Source organism: Pieris brassicae, chromosome 11 (assembly GCF_905147105.1).
Source record: "Pieris brassicae chromosome 11, ilPieBrab1.1, whole genome shotgun sequence".
NCBI lineage: Eukaryota > Metazoa > Arthropoda > Insecta > Lepidoptera > Pieridae > Pieris > Pieris brassicae.
Window position 1 is genome coordinate 7,558,101 of NC_059675.1, and position 23,748 is coordinate 7,581,848.

Below are 23,748 nucleotides of genomic sequence, written 5' to 3' on the forward strand. Positions count from 1 at the left end.
GAGGGCATCCAAGGGGATTTCTGAGGGGAACTCAAATTAGTCTAGGGGTACGTCGTTGAGACCATCTGGCAGCACTGGGCAACACTGGTACTGGGTCATCGCATCGCGATAATTTTGAGGTTACAATTAGCTTAGCTCCTTAGCTCATATTTTACAAATACGAGTAGAGCTAGAGCCACTTGTCTCATATTGAATTTTTGGTACTAGTAGTTAGTACCAAAAGAGACAAAATGTCAGTCTCTGCAATGTTACGCAGAACTTTTATAAATGGAACCGTGTATTCAGCGGCTGCAATGCGTATGGCTTCAACACAACCGGATAAAAATGTATATTTCGATGTTACAGCGGATGGTGAATCGTTAGGCCGAATAGTTATGAAACTAAATTCTGATGAAGTTCCTAAAACTGCTGAAAACTTCAGAGCATTGTGTACTGGTGAAAAAGGGTTTGGTTATAAAGGATCTTCATTTCACAGAATTATTCCTGCGTTCATGTGTCAAGGTGGAGATTTTACTAACCATAATGGCACTGGAGGAAAATCTATTTACGGCCGGATGTTTCCCGATGAGAACTTCAAACTGAAACACACTGGTCCTGGAATTCTATCAATGGCTAATGCTGGCCCCAACACTAATGGATCGCAGTTCTTTATTACTACTGATGCTACACCATGGCTTGACAGGAAACATGTCGTTTTTGGTTCAGTAGTTGAAGGAATGGATGTTGTGAGAAAAATGGAAGGTTTGGGTTCCAAGAATGGAAAACCCTCTAAAAAAGTGGTTATTGCGGAATGTGGTGAGTTAGATTAGTTTAATTTTGACTATAGTGTAGATTTAAGAATTAGTGTTATATATTAATCATTATTATATTGTTTTGTAAATGTAAATTGTATAGTAGTTAGTAAAGTCTAAATTCAATATAAAATCTTTTATTGATAGAACCCTTATAGAATTGAGTTACCTTACTAGTTGAAAAATCTATAACATCCATATATGTTTTAAATAGTTTTTAGTTTTCACATAAAAATCATGTGTGGATCTTGGCAAAATTTTGTAAGGTGAGAGAGTTTATGTATTAACTTGTAATAGGTTAATGTAATTGCTGGTCATTTTAGGGTTTTACAGCTGTCAGTTCATGCTTTTATTAATTAGATTATTTGCTATCATTTTGTTATCATTTCATCATAATTAAGTTTGAGTATTCCATAGGTGATATGGATGAAGAGCTGAATCCAGAGTAAGAATTTAATTGACATACCATAATAATTGAAAATAAAAATCCAGTTTAAAATATGTATGCAATTTTTATTTATCACTAAATGCAACAAATAAGTTTAGATATCAATACCAAACAATAATGTTGGTGATTGATGTGACAACAGTACAGCTAAATCAGTATCAAGTCTTAAGGCTATTGTAAGGCATTTTTAGATAAACACATTATTCATATCAAACTATGACTCTCTTAAATTAATAATTACACTAAGACAAAATTCACACAGATACACAATTGTCTTTTCACTAATCTCTGTGATACATTAAAAAAATATACTTAAATAATGTGTATCACTGATTGTAATTAAAGTCTATAATTTTAAATTGCAGCCCAAGAATTGACAGATAATTCTGAATTTCAATAAGTAAATAATAACTAAACGAATATATGTAACAAAAATTACTATAGATTTAATTTTTTTTATTGTTCCAAAGTGTTGAAAAATTAAGTAAATTTAGACTTAAAGTTGGTATTTGTAATATATAACGACAGAAAAGTGCAAGTCTGATTTTCAGGTATGACAAACTAAAATTTTCTTTCTCACTTATCAACATGTTGAGATCACTATCAATAAAAGAATACTATGAATCACTCAAAGATGTTATGAATTAGAAGTGATTATCTTAATTGTGATTTGAACTACCTACATTTTTGAATTTACATTTAACTTTCTTCAGTTTTGTAGTAATTGAAACAAAATTTTAAACAATTTCTACAGAAGTAAGAAGTAAATATTTTCAGTCACTTAGATAATTTGAAATCCAAAAAAATAGTATCTGCATTCTATATGCTATTCTAGTATTTTGAATTATTGATCACTAGTACTAAGGAAATAGATTTTATAGGAATGTCTAAAAATCAAAACATTTACTATCTACTATTGAAAAGGTCTTATTTTGTGCAGGATATTATGTACTAAAAGGTTTATCATTAGTGTATAATAAAAGTGAGCCCGAGTTGTTGGATGCACTTACATATTATATTCTTGCTTATAATTAAATTGCCTATTTTAACAGAATCTATAAAAAAAATAAACACAACATTATCTTAAGAATTTGACATAATTACTTTACTTTGTACTTTCTAAGATTTTAATTGAACAAGATATTTTAAGGGCATCCAACATTTTGAATATCTTCGTTTTTTAAGGCCTTGTGTTAATTATATTTCTGTTATAGTGTAAATATTTAATTTGTGAATAATTTTCTGGGACATGTCAAAATATATACCTCTGACATCAGTCTAAAATGAAATTATTGGTTAAGACAATTTAAGTACAAATAATAATTTTGAATGTAATAACATTATCTATTAAATTTCTACTTTATCAGAAATAATAATCTTTACCATTATGAAATTTACATCTTCAAAGATTGCACTAAATTTTTTCTAAAGTGAATACAAAATAAAAGATGTTTTAGATTAAATGTACCTACACTCGGCACTACACGGACTGCCAGAAGCAAGTTTCAATGGTAAGCCTAATATCTACTAAGATATGGTTTTCAATCACTTGCATTGTTTAAGCTAATAGAAGAAATAATTTGTACAGTCTTCTCATTTATTCATCAATTAACAACGTAATAGTGAAGAATATAGAAATTATTTACTCTAGTTATCACTCACGTTCGAATTTAGTCTTTAAAATTTCACTAAAGTTCTTTGTCGCCACGAAAATACTCCGTTTTCTTGAGATTCCCTATTGAGGTTAGAGCGGATACTTTTCACGCTGCACATTAGCCTATCACTTTCTTATAGCTAAGGACATCTCAAACTTGCGGATCGGATGGCACCGAGAGCTGATCGGCACTACGACCTTTTTGTATCTGAAGACTGAGCTCGTTGGGCTCCATTGTGATGTGATGGGACGAAGTCCGCTTGTGTTTCGTCTCTGGTGGTTTCAAATCTTTCGAGTTGGTCCTTCTATGGCGCAGAACACCCGCACTTTCAATGAGGCGTTTGCTCTCTTCATCTGTACATTTGTTCAGCGGCAGGACAGTCAGGTCGAGGCTCTCCATGCTCTTAAGGGCTAGCTGCTTGAGCTGTTCGAGGCTTAGATCTCGGGAGTCGCCTCGGGAGTGGACTTTGAAGTCACGGGAGCTGTTTCTCGAGTGTCCGCTTAAGTCACGCGAGGTTGAGCGCGGGAAAGCATCTCGAGAATGTCTCGAGTCACTTCTGACGGGGCGAGATCGTTCAGGTTCCTCCAAGGAGTGCTGCCTCCCGCGGGGCTCCAGCTGTATAGTTTTGGAGTCGTTTCGCAGATGACGCGAAGCTACCAGAACTCTAGAGTTCTTTCCGATCGTACGAGGTTGGGAATCCTGCGAGTACTGGGAATCTGTTCGCTGTAGTTTGGTGCCGTGATGTTCTGGTTGAACATCTGGGTCCATTGGAGATGTGATCGCGGAACTAGGGCCGGTGGTCAACCCAGACCTGAAGCCACTTGCGTTGTCAGCTGATGGCAGTTCTTCGAACACTAAAAATTGGATTGGATAATTTTATTAAGATTGGCCTTATGTAACTCTCTGGAGAACTATTTTACACATATAGTGAACTTCTAAATTTGGAATTTTTAAACACTAGTCTAGTCTAGTATAATTAGAACCTTTACACAAAAATAATTAAAGGAGGAATTCTTACCAGATAGAAACCATTTTTTTTAGTATTTATTCTGTGCTATTGGATCATGATTTCTATTTGTGTAACGACACGAAACGATAATAAAGAAATGATTTCGATGAGACTCACATTTGTCGAGGCTGATGATGGAGCCAGCAATGTCCTTGTGGTCAAGGGGTGGGACATTCTCAAGATGCCGGCGGCGTCTGACCAGCCACCAGTCTACCATAAATATCCCCAACGCCACTATCTTGATGCCTCCGCAGAGGCCTACGTATCTGTAATTCACATTTTATCTATATTATACACAACGCATTTAGGCCAGGACAATCATATAAGCTGTAAAGAAAAAATAAGTTTGTCTTTTGTTAAAATAGCTTTTACACATTAAGAAAAACACTTTTTGAACGGATTAAAGATGTATTATTATTAAAAACTTATAATTACTTACATTATTCTAAATTTTAAAAATTTTCCGACGTTTCGCGTGCTTTTCAGGTTGCGTGGTCACGGTGACCACATTATAAGTTTTAAATAATAAAACATAGCTTTAATTCGTTCAAAAAGTGTTTTTCTTCAAAATAAGTTTACTTATTTTCATAAAACACGAATCGTGAACCGATTTGTCCACAAATTGGACATTTATGGTTACAGAATGCTTTAAGTGTGTGCACTTAAAGCACTATAACCTATTAGGCACTAATTAAAGATTTAAGTTGGCTCCTGGTAAATAATACACGTGACCACAGAGCTGTGGCTTTCCTCGCTCAACGAATAATTATCGCAATACAGCGATGAAATGCTGCCAGAATAGAAGGTACATTGCCACAGGGATCAAAACTTTTTAAATTTGTTTCATTTTCTATTTATTTAACAAATAACACACAAATCTTTTACTTATTGTCAGGCATAGAGAACGCCAAACGTCTCAAATGCGCCAACTGCGATGGGACTTGTAATCCACAGGTACGCTATTAAATAGTTGGGTCTGACTCTCATTTTGAGAGTTTATAGTGATTAGCGCGAAACTCGATATATTTTCTTCTCTTTTCTGAATTAAATTCATCTTATTGTCTTTTGTTAATATAGCTTTTACACATTAAGAAAAACACTTTTTGAATGGATTAAAGCTATGTATTATTATTCAAACTTATAGTTATTTACATAATTCTAAATTTTAAATATTTTCCGACGTTTCGCGTGCTTTTCAGCGTGCGTAGTCACGGTGACTGAAGACAAAAGGTGTTAAATGTCAAAAGTATCACAGCTGCAGAGAAAGTTGTTTTATTTGTATTTATTGCCCCGAAGTTGGTATCGATTAAAAGATGACGGGTTTTTGCAAAAATGATTCACGGTGTCCAAAAGGACACCAGAAAATTTAGAATTATGTAAATAACTATAAGTTTTAATAATAATACATAGCTTTAATCCGTTCAAAAAGGGTTTTTCTTAAATTAATCTTCTTTATCAAAAAGATAAAGCAAGTAAGTATACACGCAAAAGTTAGTCGACAAATTATTTTATACAATGACTAAAGAATACCTGTATCGAAACTGTTCGATGTCATATAGAAGACAACGGCCTCCGTTGACGCCACTGCAGGTTTGCTTCCAGAGAAGACACGTTGAGTCAATAAGGTTACCGAACACTATAGGTGCCGGGATGTAACCGAACACACGGAATATCACAAACTGCATGCCCAGCGCGAACGAACGCTCTTCCTCGCTTACTGATCTGTGGATATGGAAATGACACTGTTATTACTACTTAGGAAGGTTTGTTTTGTTGTCCAAACGAAACGTTTCTTTCCATATACACCAGGTTGAAAGTCACAAACACAAGTCACAGGACTCGAAAGCAAGTTACATTATTTTGAATGGTAATAGCTTATTTATATTTCATTCGCATTTTAAAAATAAATAATACTTATATAAAAATTTACGATACGACTCAAGATCCTTCAAGAGAAGTGCGTACTAATTCCTAAAACGCAGCTGGAGTTCTGTGGAGTTGTGTGAAAGTGAGTTTCTGTGGGCAGCGGTATCACTTATCAGGTGAGTTTCCAGCCCGTATGCTACCTATTTTGATAAAAAAAATGATTTAACGCAAAAGCAGCTTACCTTAGCACGATCATAAGCAGTGGCATCTGCGTGACAGCGACCACAAAAGTCATGAAGAAGAGCAGCACCAAGAAGGGAAATATGGTGGTGCAAGGCGGATTGCAAGCGCCAGCCGTGGCGACAGGTACCACCGTGACCTCGCTGTACTCGTGCGCACCCGCGGTTAAGGCCGCGGCGGATGCCCCGCCCACTACAGAGGCCACGCCCATTGCATCCCGACTGTTCTCATGTACACCTGATGTAAATCAGTGTCTTTATATTACTAATATTTAACAAACTATCTGACAAAATTTAAAACAGAGGTTTAACTTGTTTACGGCCCTAAAATGACCTTATTATATTAAAATAAAAAAATTACACTTTATTTTCTATAAAATATTTAACTCACAAGCGCAGTTTGTAAAGTTAGATCTCGACGAAGAGAAAGCGGCACATCCGGCGTGACAAGGGGAGAAGTATGTTAGCCCGTTGTTGCCACACACTGGCTCCATGTCAGTTTCCGTACACAAACAGTTGAAGTTGCACGCAGCCGTCAGATTCACTTTAAACGGCTCTAGATTGCTGCAAGAGAAATATATATATTTCTGAATTATGAGCAAGAAATATTTGTATTTTTGTAACAAACAGACTGAAAACAAATGGAACGATTTGCTTGCTTTGAAATGCTTTCACAATTAGAATGCTACATAGTACAATAGAACATACGGCTATAATTTCTTAAATATATTAAAAACTTAGTGCAGTCGTGGCCCCCATTTTTTATAAAGAGCCAGCCAATTTTTTTTTCTCATATCATCGAACGATTATCTCACATAGACTCAGCCTCTAGTCTGTCTAGTGAATACTCAAACTTAAAGCCTCAATCTATCGAATTTTTATAACAATATCAATGTAATGAATACAATAAACACTAGAGGACAATAACAACAAATAACTTACCTATGGTTCGTATAAGGTATAGTTGTTCCAGCCATCTTGATGTTATCGCATCCCAGAAAGAATAATAAAGCATAGCACGAGAGACATATAGTGTTTGATATCAGGACGAATTGAACGGCACCCTTCGGTCGAAGCTCCAGACGTTTGAGAAGGCAACCTCCCATAAAGATGCCGATACAGGCTCCTGGGATGGCCACAGATCCTGTTGGATAACACGCATATAATTTAAACAACTGTTTTGGCAACGATAAACGACTTTTTAAACTACCATCAGTATTCAAAATCTAGACAAAGTCTAACATCAACTCCATACAGTTTGTTATTGTGAAAGCGGGTTACAAAAAAGTTTGGACTTCAGAGGGGTTCAAACATATTGAATAAATTAAATCCTCTACCAAAAAAGGCCTTCTTGGCGTTAATGTATAAAAAATCTAAAACTAAAAACTGCCACAGATCAAATGAATGGTCATTATATCATAAATATTTGTTTCTTTCCCTAACATAATAAAATAAAATTCATGAAAATATTCCGATTAAACATTTTATAATAACGTCAATAATTCAAGAATAAAGTCCTACATCTCGCGTATTTTTATATGCTTTTTCCTAGGTATAATTTTAATGAAATTTATGTACTCCAATAATATTTTAGACCAATATTCTAAAATGAGAATTAAACTCAAATAATTACAATGACATGCATTGCTTGTAATTATTTGAGTTTAAAAGCGTCCATTAAAATGACAGTTGTTCAAGCACAGAGCATTATAACATAGTAGTAGTTATACAATTCTTTTTTCTTTGATTATATTTTGATTGATCAAGAACTCAGATTTATATTTAATTTACCTGTGAACATGCTGGCTTGACTCTTTCCCAGACTGAACTGAGTTTCCAAATACTTGGGCAGAAATACGACAAATCCAGATACAATCATCAGCTCCATGCAGGCGCCTAAACACGTCACCACGTAGACGGGATTCTTGAGTAGACGCCACATCGAGACAGGAATATCTAATGAGAAAAAGCGTACTAGTTCAATATTAAAAAAGAAAGCGCAGCGAAGCTCTTAAAAAGCCTTATAAACGTTAAAAGCTTTATATAGATTTGCAATATCATGCTTGGAAGACCAGATAGAGTCACATGGACAGAAAGAATCATAGCTCAATTATTTTAATTCTAATGAGACGAGATTTTAACCGTAATCCGCTATAAACTTAAAATAACCAGGAATAATATTAATTTAATTGGCATGTAGTTGCTACTTTATTTAGAAATCAATAGAACTCAATTTACACAAGAATTAGGATCAACAATGTTCACAGTCGTTTACGGTTAAAAAAAAGTTAATAAAAACGTATACAAAAAGTGTTAGTGGCGAGTGCCAGTGAAACATTGTAATTCTATAAACCAGTCATGCGTATAGATCACCGATAATAAATGTCATATATTTTATAAAATTTACAACATGACAGATTTTTAACAGGTAATATAATATATACATTTTATTAAAGTAATATATTTCAGAGATTTTAAAATTATTGAAAATATTCTTATAGTCTATATTATTTTGATAAATGTAAATAATGGAACAAGGAAAACTGATATGAGCAAATATGTTTAAGTACTTATAATCTTCAATTGCGGTATGGGTCAGACACATTTTTCCTTTTATGATATTTATAATATTTAATTACTTGAATATCTACAAATATTTCTTATAATTACCTTTTATATCTTTCCCATATCCAGAATCCTTGATACCACTCTGAGGTTTAGGTGGCGGTTTAGATGTACCGGACCCACTGGCGGCAGCTGCTTTTTCTACCAGTCTTATTTTCTCTTTTTCATGTACCAACACTTTGGGGAAGGAGAAGAATGGTATAGCTATAAGGATAAGTAAAAGACCTCCGAGTAGAAATCCACCCCACCACATTCCTACCCATCTATGGTCAGTGGGATCTGAAATTAATACAAAACTATTATCCGATTGACAAATATCACATTCACAGCAATAGCAATATTAAGCAGCGTTACTGTTTCAATATAATTGCAACATTTCCAAAGGCTTCAGTTATAATAATAACTCGTCTTGTAACACCAGCCTCACGCGTGAACGTTTGCAAAAAAGTATAAATTACAGGTTTTACCCTCTAAAAATGTTTTTAAGTACTTGCGTCAATTAAATATATTATTAAATTAATATTGGCAAACGTTTGATCCTAGAGGCAGGTGCTGACGTCGGATTTTGGATCTAAGACGCGCCGATGCACTTATGATGATTTGTTTAGCATGCGAATATAATCATATCTTAATTGCCCATATAAAACGTGAAATCAATAAGACGGATATGAGAATATTCTATAACTTATACTAATTTTGAATTGTATGCTTTAAGAATATATATGAATGTAATTTAAATAATGGTATTGTTTATAATTAATTAAAAGCGTGTGTCACGCGACCGTATAAAGATAGTTTTGGAGTTCCTGTTAGTTAATAAATATTTCAAGGCTATAATAAGGTAGAATTTTATTTAAAAGACATCAGGACACAGGAACGAAACATCAAATCCAATACAATTGACAGAAAAATCAAATAAAGCATTTGACATTTGGCATGACACCAACATTTAAACCGATTTATTTTTGCTTTATTTAGACCATTTGAAAGCAACATCGTGCAATTATCCCGAATTCTGTGATAATGATGGTACGGGCAAACATATTCTCATTTTAATATTCATACTAGCACAATATTTATCTTACCTATTGTAGGTCCACCAGAGAGGGAGTCCATGTGAAAAGAAAGAAGATAAGCACCAAGTAAAAAGCCCAAGACCGGTCCAAAGGCGCCCATACTGTACATACAACCTGAAAACACAATAAAACTTCAAAACAATGCTTAGATTAGAACGACTTCTTACCACATCTATAACTCGTTTTACCTTAATTTATCTTAATGTCAGCTTGATATGAAAAAAATGGCTCAATTAACAATATTCTAAAGCCTTGTACTTCCATAAAAACAAACTTGTATTTCCGAATAAGTGCTTGCATATTAAAATGGCACCTACTTTTCGCATCGTTGGCTTAGTTTCTTGAAAACGAAATACATAATCTTTAAGAGAGATTTCTTATGTTATACATATTTAATTAGAATATAACCCGGATTAGTACGTTTCACAATATTCGCTTACGTAAGGAGTTGACGTAATTGTTACGTTATGTATAGTGCAGATCATTTATTTGATATTGAGATTGTTTGACATTCATTCATTTGAATGGATTATAAGCTAAATGCCAGATGATCACTTACAAGTAAAATGAATTTCCTCTTTAATTTTTAAGCGTTCAATCCAACAGTTGGTTGGTTGGTTTCGGCCGCATCAAAGGACTTATCACTTATGTCCATAAAGAAAAAACATTATTCCCATCTCCCAAAGGATTACAAGGCACATTTTCGAAAAGACATATACATTCGAAAATATTATAAATTTAAATTTTAATGTTTATTGCAGAAAAAAAAATCAAAACAGAAACGTTAAGCAAAAGCATGGCTTGTGTTTACTTTGGAATAATAAGGGCACAGTCGGTACATGTCTCGACGCATCGCGCCGTCATTGCGGTTCAAAACTAGGTCATTCTTCGTTTCACGGTCCTGCTTCGTAAAATTTTCACTTATATTAGGTGTTATTATGTATCTCCTATATGAAAAAAATTTTAGGTATGAAAAAATTTAACCTTTAATAAGTCTCAAGCGACTTTATTTCGAGAAGGTCTCCGAATCAAATGTCATTCTAGTAATACTTGACATTAAATTATGGAAGCAAAGAGAGTGGTTACGTCTGAAGGCTATATGAGAGGCTCTCGCGATATAAGTTACCAACGAGAAATATACTTGAGTTACTACGTAGGGTCATTTGATCAAGATGTTGGATAAAATATTTTTTAAAGCACTTCAATACTGTTATTGGAGATGATTCATCCTTTGAGGCTTTTATAAAGTTTTTTTTTCGAAACATGAGCCCAAAATTATAACTATATAAGTAAAAAACGAGCATTAGCTCTTTGCGTCTGCACAATGCCATGTATAATGTTTAAGCCATGATGAAACTTGTATCATAATACGGGTTATTAATCTTATATTCTAGATTTATAAAGAAAATCCTATTCATATCAATATGCCACATCGGTTGGGTTACACGTCGCAATGCCATCAATAAAGTGCGTAGCTGCACATAGAGCATAATGAAATAGAAGACCTCTTGTAAACACAAACATCGCAAGTCAATGACGAATTACATAAGCAAAATATGTCCACAATGTCCGAAATTTTACTTTTCAAATACCCTGCCACTTACCCTGTAGTGGCGGGTCAAGGTTTTCCAACCGAAACCTGGGGTTGGACTGTTCGAGGAGTACTGCGACATAACTTGGGTATTACATGTGAGCTCCAAAATCTATACGAATTTGAATCTATACTCAAAATTTAGCCATAAAGAGAATCTTGAACTTGAGAAAACCATATTTTTTCAACTTATTATAAAAATAAAATGGAGAAGCACATGATGTATGAACTATTACATCAATTTCAAAATAATTCAATTAGCGAAGTAATTTTAATATTATAATGTCATGACAACAGTGTTTCAATATATCAGGAAAACATATATGTATTGGTATATTACATTTAAAGACATTTCGGTTCGCGACTATTACAATCAATCATGCGCTATTGATCTATTTTTGTTACCATTGCATTCGGAAATTCCTAGACTGTATACGAATGCGCAATTAGTTTCATGGCTTTTCCTATATGAACGATGGCACGGCCGATATTTATCCCATTAACCAAAATTGCGTTATCAATAACAAGTTTTGGAGCCGAAAAATGATATATGGGTGTTTTGCAGGCGTGAACCGGTTTTTGTTTTTTATTTAATATATTTGTGTAAAAAAAAGTACATCATAATTTGTCACAGCAACGGGTTCATTTTTATAAAATCTCAAAATTATCAGGAGATTACTGTTTACTTTTAATTAAAAATATTATTACTCGAGGAAAGTACAACGTTTCAGCCATTTATTTAGATGGGAATTGTACTTGGTAATAAAAACGGTAACAGAGCAAAGTCACGTCTGGGTGTAGGGTTCGATGAACTAAGCCGAACACCACACTCATGAGACATTGTGTGGTTACAACGCACCGTTCGATATTACAATAAATATTTATGGGTAGGTCGATGGAGGCATTAACTGTCATAAAACAAAGGTTTAGCTAAATACTATTAAAAGCTTAACAAACGTTTGGTATAACCCCTGAATAGTGCCATTTTCGATAAGAGCAATTGAGGGTATAAAATAAGCACTTTCTTTGTTGAAACTGTGACGGGTCATGTGTAAGCAAGACTATTATAGAATTTATTTTTCATGTTAAGAAAATGGTTTACGTTGAAGAATTATAATAAACCTTTTCATGGCCATAAGTGAGAGAAGCCTATTAAAGCCATAAATGAGCTTAGACGTGGGCTTGGCAAAATATTTACCTTTCTGAAATGATAACGAAATTCATACGTAATATACGAAAAGGAATATTTGGATTACTGTATAAAGGTTCGTTCGAATACCAAAGCGAAATAAAATTACGATTAAACCTACATGTTTTTATTCAATGCTATGTGTGATTACGTTTTGATGGAGTTACATCGACTTTAATGAGATTTTGAAGGAAACCTGTTTCTATAAGCGTGAAATATACATTTATTGATGCATTATTTATATAATTTTTTATCGATAATGAATACAGCGTTTATTACTCACATACTCTTTATTTCATGATTGTTCATCACTGTTCTTATATTAGCGTAAAATACAATACATTTATTTGAATTTTTGGAAATAAATATGCCTATTTAATCTTCCGTTTTAGACTTTACGCCTTACATATTACCTACACAAAAATATATTTCTTCGTTTATTTTCAATAATAGTATAGATAGTGTCTAAAAATATAATTTACTGATGAAACAAACATTAAAACGGGATCAGTATTGAGAGGTCATTGCTTTGTTATACCAAAACAATTACAGCTTCCTATGGATAAATGCTAATTGCGAGTCACGGTGATGTATAATAAAATAAATGAATATTGCACGACTGACAATTTAGCATCTATGTTAAAATGTCTGTAGTTTTCGTATAAAATATAATAAGTATATATTGCACATATACTTTCTAAAGTAAATTTACAATATATTTATGGCAGGCTAATAAAAAGGCCAGTAATAAACTATTAAAACTCATGAGATGAAAATACATCTTCTTTTTGGGGATGGAATGTGATACGTCTTCCTTACTTTTTCGTGTACTATGTAAAAATACGATTCATAATTATACGGATAATTCCTATAGGAATCGTAGTAACAATTTGAATTTTGGATATAGAACAATAATAATGCTTTGGCGGCACAACACTGTATGTGTGTTAGATTGCAATTGTTTGAGCCTCACGTAACACTTCATCGGTTTGGATCTCAGATTTCTTACGTCTCCACCGTACGAGCTAGTGTTATTCGCGCATAAAGAACACAACTGGAGTTTGAACGCCGAATAACAATACATTTACTCAACAATTATCAAACAATTTTACAATTCCTACATATTAAACTTACCTATATACATACTGGAGGACTCTGGTCTTACGTGATCGTCCACATACGTGGTGCCGAGTGTGAGAAGGGGTGAACCCCCACATCCCAATAACACTTGTGCAACGATGAACACCATCACCGGTCCGAACGTGCTTGGTGAACTCTGTCAAACATAATTTAATTTAAAAAATATAAAACGTTTTGCTTATAATAAAAACATAATATGTAAGCCTAAGAATTACGTGATTTTCTTTATATTTTGTGCGTACATCACAAAGTATCGTGAAATTTTATACTTGGATAAAAAGGTCAACGTAAACATTCAGCTTTGCCCTCTGCCCCACCTAAGGGACATAGGTGTCATGAATTGAAATTTCAGTAAAGGAATGTAGAGTACTAAGTTACTATTCACCATGGTGTAGACTGAGTTTAAATTACTAATTTACATACAGTTATTCCTTTCCAAAAGTAATTATGGTTACGTTTTAAAATGCTTCTGCAATTTAAAGGCTGGTTCTCGTTTACGATTCAATAAGCTCCTATTCCAGGACCACTATTTGTACAAGTATCATTAAATGACCGTTCTCTGATATATATTTTACAATACACATACTTAAAATTAACAGTCTGTTTTGGCGGTCATAGGAGACTTTTTGCAGGTGCAGTTTTATATCGCTCTCATTAAATAGCTCTATCGGGGTTAGTGCACGGTTACTAACGTACTGTCTCTTACCGTCAAATTGCATTAACACTGTGATGAAAAGAGATAGATAGGTGCTCTTTTAAAACGGTTTAATGGGACTGATTTAGTAGTAATTAATAAGAGCGGTGGAAGATCCACCCATCATATATATGCATATAATTGATTTAGTAAGATAACATGAAATATATGATGATAATCTTATCCCAAAATGAAAATCGTATAGTAGCAATAATTGGTATTTTACGAGTAACATAAATTACTTAATTTAGTAATTAAATGCAAATTCTTTTTACTCTTCCTACGTAATAATTAAAAAAATCGATTAAGTCATAACACGTAGCAATCAATCGGTTAATTATTTAGTGTATTTAAAGAAACAAATTACATATTTAATTTTGTATATATTCAAGTAGACCAGTCGTTCTTGCCTGACACACGCCGTCTAAGGCGCTTTACTCACGATGTATTCCTTCACCGTACGAGCGATGTTTAAATGCACACACAGACAGAAAGTTAATGAACTTGATACACTTGATGCACAGCCGGTTGAACCTACTACCTCAGGAATGAAAGTCACACGCTGAAGCCACTAGACGAACACTACTCGATACTATTACGACTAGACTTTTAAAATAATTTAATAATGGCGTGCTCTGTTGTGAACCGTGCACTGCATATCTCACATACATAACGTTTAAAGAACTTTATTCCTCATTACAACATTATATTGTGTTTACATAAGAAACTTTATATTATAATACGAACGAAAGGCACGTCACTGTCAGACATCTTAGCTCATTCTGATGTGTATCTTTAATGCCCTTCTAAATTGATTAAAAACGCTAATATTTCTAATTTTAGACGGTAAAATATTCGCACAACATCATACTTAATAAACCTCTTCAAATAATTTGTACGCGGTTTAGGAAAGATTAGCAAACTCATGACAAAAATAATATGTGAAATGTTTTTATTTCACTCACTCTGTGACACAAAAAGAGTTTTACCTACTACTATTACTACACATTGTTTTTTTTTTACTTTGTATTGATTTGTCTATTGTATTGAATTGTAAATCAATTCCAATATACAATGGCCACCTCCTTAAATTATTTAAACGAAACGTATTTTAATGCGGTCATTGGGAGTGATACAAGTGGAATATTTAAATATATAAAACAAATCCGCACCCGCCGCCTGTGCGCTGAGCTTTTTTGAACTACGCTTTGCTCTTTACTCGTTTTACTATACAGCAATTAATGTATATATTTGTCCATTGATGTCACGAAGAAGAGACTTTTCTTTGTTTACAACAAAGTAATACGAAACATTATATTAAATAACGACAACATGTATATAATTGCCAAAACAAATTATTTCTGTTTCTGTTATTTTTGTTACTACTATATAGAACTCAACATACCGACGCATAACTGCCTTATATGGAGAAGCAGGAACCTCTCAAATCTTGATCTACCAGCGCCGTAGTAAAAATTTTCAGGCAGAAATTGTACTACCTAAATTTTAACCATTTTAAGAACACGTTCCACACAAGCAAATGCCTTCTTTTTTTATAAAACAAATGGGATATGCCTGCCTGTATTATGTTTTTTCTTTCCAAAGAGAATAAATCGCATTGTCACTATTGAACCCTAGTGAATATGACAATAATATGTCACAAATTGATAAAACACACTTTATAACAGCAAAATAACTCGAAACGTAAAATCTAAAAGTTTTTAAGATTGGTTAACCTTTGTATTTTAACATTAATTTAGTTCAGAGTAGGTAACTTAAAGTGAAATTGATTTGTTTTAACTATAGTAATAGTTTTCGTTAACTTAATCTTACAAAGTTTAAATCCTTCTAAATAACAAAAGCTGTTAAAATAATGTAAGCAAGAACATCTGTAGGTATCCTTCATACATGAAAATAAAACTTACCTTAATACAATTGTCGGGTCTCAAATTGCTGGGTCTCAGCCCTTGCGACAACCTTCCCAGTCCCCCCATATCCTGTTCCAGGAAGGCAGGCCGACAGATGTTTTCCTCTGATTTGTTGTTCGACAGCATTTCGCTGTTCACTTCCGCTATAAAGTGCGGAACGACAAACACCAGCGATCCAATACCCATTATAACGGCACCTACAACACATGGCTTGTTTACATGTTTTCATGGTCAGATCATAAGGATATAACGGGAACAGTTTTGAGAAGTTTGCTAACGTCTTGAAGATGATGATTCTCAATATAATGTTGATAACTAACGAACGTATACGCGTTTCAACGAGCGCGCCCAATATTCTTAAACATTAAAGGACTAGAGAAATGTAGATACCAAGTAAATACCTTGACAAATGACGAATCTCGGAAGAAAAACGTTTCAAAGTTAAACTTGTGATAATGTTATATTACTTTAATTTAAAAGACTTCTGAGTCACCATTGGACATTAATCTATCTATATAGAAATCTAGCCTGACTTAAAATTAATCAGTAGTTTTGGTCTATACTTTAATATCACAGAACAGTTAAAATATTATATATGAATAAAAAAGACTCACCAACTGCAATCCACACTGGAATATGTCGTCTGCTGCCCAAATATGACACGAAAATTACAGTAATGACGTTGCCAATCTCGTAGCTGCTCGCAATGAGCCCAGAGAGGCTGGAAGGTATCTCGAAACGTTTCTCTATTGTTGTAATCACAGAATTGATATATCCGGAGCTCAATGCCTGTTGAAGCGTCACCAGGAACGAAAGGAAAAATACGAATACCTGCAAAACATCCGTGATATAACCACTGTACATTTAATTATTTTAAAAAAATCGTTATTTCTCTTACTTTAATACTAGAGAATCTCTGTATAAATAACGGCCTCCACGCTAGAATACCGCAGTCTCGTGTGTCATGAGGAATGTCTAATATTTCTGGGAACAACTGATGAGGCTTCTCTTTCTCTTTCTCGCGTTCCCGATCTCTGCAACAACATTAAATTTATTATATTTATAAATTATAAATAAAATATAATTTATACTGTTAATGAAAGGTGTAATTTGTAAGAGCAGTGTTGGCCTAGTGGCTTCAGCGTGCGAGTCAGCCCTGAGTTCGTAGGCTCGGCCGCGCACCAATAGACTTCGTCTATGAGCGCATTTAACATTCGCTCGTACGGCGACGGAAAATGTGTTGAAAGCGGAATGTCTCAAATCCAAGTATCACGTGTCAGATAGAAGGCTGACCCACCTACTTGTTTATGAAATAAAAATTATGAACGAAACGGATGCAATCTGAGGCCAAGACCCATATAGGGTTGTAGCGTCATTCAATAATTATTATTTTATATTTGTAATATATGTCCGAAGATTCAATTGTAATCGTTAATTCATTCAGCCGTGACTATATTGTATCTTATGTAAAACAAGATTTAATGTATTGGAAAAGATTATTTGTATTTTTCAAATGAAATAAGCCGCAACGCCAAACTGTTATTTATAGATAATAAGCTCCAACTTTAGTTACTTGCTTATCTAACATTTGTGATTGAATTATTTATCATATCGATTTTACTTATATTGATAAGTTATTTTTACGCTAAACCTAAAATATGATTTTCATACTAAATGATATGCCACTAAGGTATAATACGGTCCAGCTAAAAGTTCTCGGCTTCAAACATAAAGTGATTAGTTAGTACATACCTGTCGCATAATCCAGCTGATGGATTTCTGCTGTGACATTTGATAGATTCTCGTGGGGGGTGTGATGGTGGGGCGCTGGGACCGGCTGTGTCGGTAGGACCCTCTGCGCAACCAGACTCCGCGTATAAGCCTGTCATTGCGTACATTGATTCTTGTCTCCTAAAATACCATCAAAAAATACTTTTTAAACCAGGTATTTAAGTTAGAAACTCATACTTAAAATACGTTGTGTGAGCAATTTTTAATTTACGTCGTGGTTGTGTGAAAAATTCTTCTACCTTTGCAATAAAAATCTCAATTGTTCTGATAAATCCGTCATATCGAATCAAGACAACGTAACTTCCTTAAAACAAAACAATGCTAACACGGTTAGTTTTCGCGACCGCGATGACGTTATCAATTTAGCGATTTCACTTTCTCACGACACAATGATGGCGACTATAACTGTACGCACATTTAACGGAGTATTTGGAACGTGCTCTTATGGCGTACTGAGATAAACGTGATGACTAAAGCTTTGTGTGTATGATAGGTGTGAGTCTCCTAGATGTGAATGTGGGACGCGTGTCGCAAACCATACAATATCTGTGTATCAAATCTTATCGAATTACGGTGTTAAAATTACTTAAAAATTGCCGTTATCTATTATACTCACTCCCTCAATGAATCATATTTGTATTATAGCTGTAGCTCGCCTTTACCATTCTAAGTAAATAATTTCATAATATGCACACATGGCTGACGATCATAATATCGTAAATCTTTGTATTTTTTTATTTAAATTGCTAATATAACCGAAATATTAAACAACAAATAACAAGTTGCAAATAAATAATACTTACCACAGATGCAATTTGTGCGAATAGATAATGACAAATAAGCTAAAATGACATATATAAAAAGTTAGTCACATTAACCAAATATAATCAAATATTCCAGCACTAGGAACGGGATGATAACGTATTCAGACACTTTCATATTCATAGCTCAATTAACATGAAAATTGGAAAATCAATCGCTAGAGCGTTATACGGTAATCAAAATCCAACCTGTGCAAACTTTGCAGAATTTGAGACTTAAAAGGTTATACAACCTGCATAACTCTAAAGTGCATACGTACACTACTTAAATTTAAACTGATTCCTAAAGCATTTAAATCCACGATCCATGATTAGCGATTTTTGGTAAATATAATTTTAAGAATTGAGATGTTTTTATGAGACAGCCCCAAGCGGCCAGAAAAATGTCACGTGAATGGCATGACAGCGAATAAGTAGCTTTCTGCTCTTTACATATAAGATTCATTCAGAATTGCATACAAAGGAGTACTTGAGCAATCCATTTACCTGTGTCCCTTCCTGTGTTGTGGCGCGGCGTTTGCGCCACCGGCACTCTGCTGTCTCTCTCCTTCCATTGTGTAGATATATTCTGCTTCTCACCGCACGCCCATAACAATATGCCCCACACTGCTCCACCTGAGGACAATAAAAACAAAATCAAAATATGGGAATAGTTAAGTAGGCAATAAGCACGCGCAAAACATGAAATTGTGAAAGAAGTTTATGTCAATTCTACACAATTGTCTAAATTGATATAAGAATCTTGATTTTAAAATATAAAACACTTTTAAATGTAAATATGTGTAATTCTAAATAAACTATTTTTTAACAAAAAGCTTTCACAGGGAAACATAAGGTTTGTTTATCAATGGACATTTAAATCTACTTTTATCGTGTTGTATTAAAAGAGAGCCGTTATCTCCTGCATGATGCCTGCATGTGTTGCTTTTGGCCTCCAGCAATGCTCTATATTTGGCAGTGAGTCACTAGTATTGCTGATTTTACGTAATACCAATATACCATTGGATATTCATCCATTAATATGATCAAAATTATTGACTTTATTATAACTTTGAAACTACGAAATTGCAGGCTCGTTGCGTTATAACTGTATTAAAATTAAATAATATATAAATAAGTATGGAATTAGATGGCAGTGGACTGGTTCAGCACGTTTTTAACATCGTATTAGCATAATATGCACTTAATTAAAGACTGTCTGTCCCCAGATATATTCTTTTAATATTTGGAAATGATTATAGCATATGAATGATTTAAGTATATTATGTTTGTAACGATGAAGTGTTACATTGTCTCGTAACAAACATATAAATATTTCCTCATTATGATATTCTAGCAAGAAATAAATCCAGATGCGACCCGTTATTTGGTTTAAAAACGGTCAGCACGACGGTGTGCAAGGTAAACGTTAGAATTTCAATATTGACTGAAGTGTCGTAAAATTACAACATACGAACTACGTAATGAATTGTTTCTTGTTACCAAAGACTAGAGATTAAGATATGCTGGGTACCGATTCTCCTTTAAGGTAGTGATAATAAACAATGCTATTTCACGGGGATTGCCAACACATTCAAACTCAAAATAACTTTATTCATATAGGTAAACAAGTACACTTATGAACGTCAGAAAAGCAGTTAAATTAATTGTAAATTTACATTTATTACCAGTTCGCTAGTCAAGGGTGTAGAGCGGGCAAGAAGAACTGGCAAGAAACTTTCCGCCACTCTTTTTAATCGCTAAGTTTTGAGTCATACAAATTGTTTGAACTGGAGCAAATCAATTCCAAAGATTAGGATCATTTAAATATTCGTCAATTTTATAAAAAAGCTTTATTGTATAATATACGTTTAACGAAGGCTTTGCATTAATTTAGTGATAATTATAATATCGCTTGGGAGTTTGTTGTAAAAACGATTAGTTCTGTTTCGAGTATCATATTGGTGAAAGTCACCATTTTTTTTTAATGTTAATATAATCGTAAAATACTTTTTTGTACATACAACAAGGTTCCAAGAATATATTGACCAGATAGAGTCATAATATTTAATTCCTTAAACTTATTCCGTACCGACTCCCTTGGGAAACACAACAAATACCCCGAACAGCCCACTTCTGCAACACAAATATGGATTGAACCTCTGCAACAGCACCCCACCGACGACTACCGTACGACATAACGCTTTGAAAGTAGCTATGATATACAATTGTAGCCGTGTCCTTATTAGTAAACTGTCGGATTTTCTTTACTGCATAATATGCTGAAGAGCTCAGCCTATTCGAGTCTCTATGTGTGTGCCGCACTGGAGTTTACTATCTATTGTTATGTCTAGAAAAACAGTTTTGTCAACAAAGTTTAATTCACTGTCCTTAACTTTCAGGTTACCAATATCCCGCTTTACGCTCGTAGTTATAAATCTAATACATTTTGTTTTGTTTTAATTAAGCAGTTAGTTATTTACATTAAACCAGTTAACTATACGAGACATAGAATAATTTTTATCGTTCAATAATACGACATAAGCTAACAATACCATCTCATGAACACCGTTGACAAAGAATGGGAGGTCGTTTATGTAAATCAGAAATAAGAAAGGTCCGAGAGTCGAGCCTTGAGGGACGCCGATTGACACCTGCTTACCCGGAGAGGTGACTCCATTGAAATCAGTGTAGTATGCCCGACAGACAGACAGCCAAGAGTTTAGCCTTTAAGTCGCTCTTCGATCTTGATGGATTTTCATTTTCCACCATAGGGTTTCGATCGGCGACAGTGGGGCCATTCAATTGTAGGGATGCTTTTAGCCAGTAGCCACGTCTTTGTTGTCCTTGTAGTATGGCAGGAAGTACCATCCTGTTGAAAAATGTAGGAATCTTGATGCTTAAGTGAAGGAATAGAGGGCAGTAAATTCTCTTCCAAAAGGTTATACCTTGATACCTTGCAGCATTGATCCTATGGTGGAAAATGAAAATCGATCAAGATCGAAGAGCGACTTAAAGGCTAAACTCTTGGCTGTCTGGGAGTCAATTACGCCTGAGGAGTATGCAGCGTTGGTTGCAACCATGCCTCTTCGCATTAAAGCTGTCATTGAGAGCAAAGGTGCTGCTGCGACACAACTAAGTGGTAGACGAAATATTTTGCGAGACAAAGGTAGACTAATACTTTTGCATTATGTTTTTTAGAATATTTTTTAAAATGTTCCTCACATTATGGTTTACTTTTTATTAAACGTTCTTAATTATTTTACCAATATTTTACGCTTTGCACTACTTTCCATACTAGACGAACTATTTTACATCGGGGCTCGTATAGTAACCATGCAAGATTTATTATAAGGGCAACTTCTGTCGGTATTCAAATGTTTATTTAAAAATTCAAGTTCAAGAATTTTTGGAATACTTGCAGAATCTTTGAGATAGTCTGATGAAGAATGTAAATGTTTGTATATTAAGTATAGCCAGTAAGGATAACTGTAGGTCACTTTAATTATTAAACCAATTAATCGATTAGACTTTAATCTATTAACTTCAGTCGATTGATAGATCAAAGTTACTTTGAAACCTTGTCTAGTCGGTACCTGCAATGTTATATAACAAATTGCGGAACGGAGCAGATGCCAAAAATTGAATGGCGAAATACATTGATACGGACAACTGAATGTCTATTTGAAGGTCATAGGTTATCATGGACTTTAGCAAACACTGGAATGTAGGTAATCTAAGGATACTTCTGTATAGACTAACAATATGTAAATATTATGAAAATATTTGACAAAGTTGTTTAATTAAAAACTACCTTTAACTTGTTTAGTGGGATTACTCTAGTCTACGCTGGATCGCTGTTTTAATTTAAATTTAGAACTACATACTATTCATAAATGTCACGGACACCGATCGAAAGTTTGTAACAATGTGACGTTTCAAAAACATATTTTATTTAATGTTTGACAATATTATAGCAGTTCACATGGCTTGCCTTAAACCTTTTAATAATTGTTTAAGGAATATGTAGTCTGTTAATTACCTCAAAAATAAAATAAAATCAAAAATGCCCCAAGGCATGTATTCATAAACGATAAAACAGTAAGCGCAATTGACAATTTAGATAAAGCTTAAGATTCACAGTCCTTTAACATAACACAAAATAATAATTAGACATTTCCATATAGTAATTGCTCATATCGGGCTTGCTTTAGAATCCAAACGGACATAGAGGAATCCGTTGACCGTCATTAAGAAAACAGTTTGCGTTTTGACCTAACCGCTTTCAACGTTATATACCTCATTCCTACCTGTGAAAGTGGGTGTGCTGTCAAGGTTAATTTAGCCAATATGCGTTGCCGGTCGATATATGTATATCTCTGTTAACTATTAGGAGCTAGTTGAAAATCACGCCATATTAATCCTCATACGTTTAAGACGTTCACAAAATACAACATTAGGTTTTAAGATATGAAAAACGTGATTATGAATACCGCAATCGAAAACGGAAATACACAAATTATTACTGTATTTTGAAATTGTTTATGGGTTTTTGTGTTACTGGGAAATATGTCATTACAACATTAACTGATCTTGAGTAGATGAACTATTATTAGGGGTTTGTTTGGAGTGGTTTCATAGGTTTCGCCGTATTATTGTACAGCTTGCCGTGATTTGAGTGAGTTCAAAATGCTTATTTAGCACGTGATCTCAAATAGAAGATTTCCAGTAATTTCCGTACATTTATATATATATATACTACCGTTAATTCGATATTGATATCATAAGTCTGTCTCGTGATATTGTATACTGTCAATTTTTTTAATGCGTAACATACTGCTTTTAATAGGGTAAATATATTATGATATGGACTTACATATATTGAAAATGGTACCATTTTAATAAA

General features: G+C 33.9%; 2 protein-coding genes across 2 annotated transcripts in view; one reads left to right on the forward strand and one right to left on the reverse strand.

Annotated features, from left to right (window-relative positions):
• On the forward strand, positions 1 to 1,292 carry LOC123715881 (peptidyl-prolyl cis-trans isomerase-like). The gene is made up of 2 exons (XM_045671225.1): positions 1 to 795; positions 1,209 to 1,292. Exons 1-2 carry the CDS (start codon positions 231 to 233, stop codon positions 1,238 to 1,240), a joined length of 597 nt encoding a protein of 198 aa, XP_045527181.1. The 5' UTR covers positions 1 to 230; the 3' UTR covers positions 1,241 to 1,292.
• Positions 1,284 to 23,748, reverse strand: part of LOC123715880 (solute carrier organic anion transporter family member 5A1) — a 27,000-nt gene continuing 4,535 nt past the window's right edge. The window contains exons 2-16 of the mRNA XM_045671224.1: positions 19,350 to 19,478; positions 18,004 to 18,162; positions 17,150 to 17,285; positions 16,866 to 17,082; positions 16,249 to 16,448; positions 13,624 to 13,765; positions 9,719 to 9,823; positions 8,679 to 8,912; positions 7,800 to 7,964; positions 6,951 to 7,152; positions 6,400 to 6,572; positions 6,012 to 6,246; positions 5,434 to 5,625; positions 4,021 to 4,169; positions 1,284 to 3,748 (exon numbers count right to left, since the gene is read on the reverse strand). Coding sequence (XP_045527180.1) covers positions 3,045 to 3,748; positions 4,021 to 4,169; positions 5,434 to 5,625; positions 6,012 to 6,246; positions 6,400 to 6,572; positions 6,951 to 7,152; positions 7,800 to 7,964; positions 8,679 to 8,912; positions 9,719 to 9,823; positions 13,624 to 13,765; positions 16,249 to 16,448; positions 16,866 to 17,082; positions 17,150 to 17,285; positions 18,004 to 18,162; positions 19,350 to 19,417 — 3,081 coding nt within the window. The 5' untranslated portion in view covers positions 19,418 to 19,478 and the 3' untranslated portion in view covers positions 1,284 to 3,044. The remainder of the gene's footprint in view (positions 3,749 to 4,020; positions 4,170 to 5,433; positions 5,626 to 6,011; positions 6,247 to 6,399; positions 6,573 to 6,950; positions 7,153 to 7,799; positions 7,965 to 8,678; positions 8,913 to 9,718; positions 9,824 to 13,623; positions 13,766 to 16,248; positions 16,449 to 16,865; positions 17,083 to 17,149; positions 17,286 to 18,003; positions 18,163 to 19,349; positions 19,479 to 23,748) is intronic.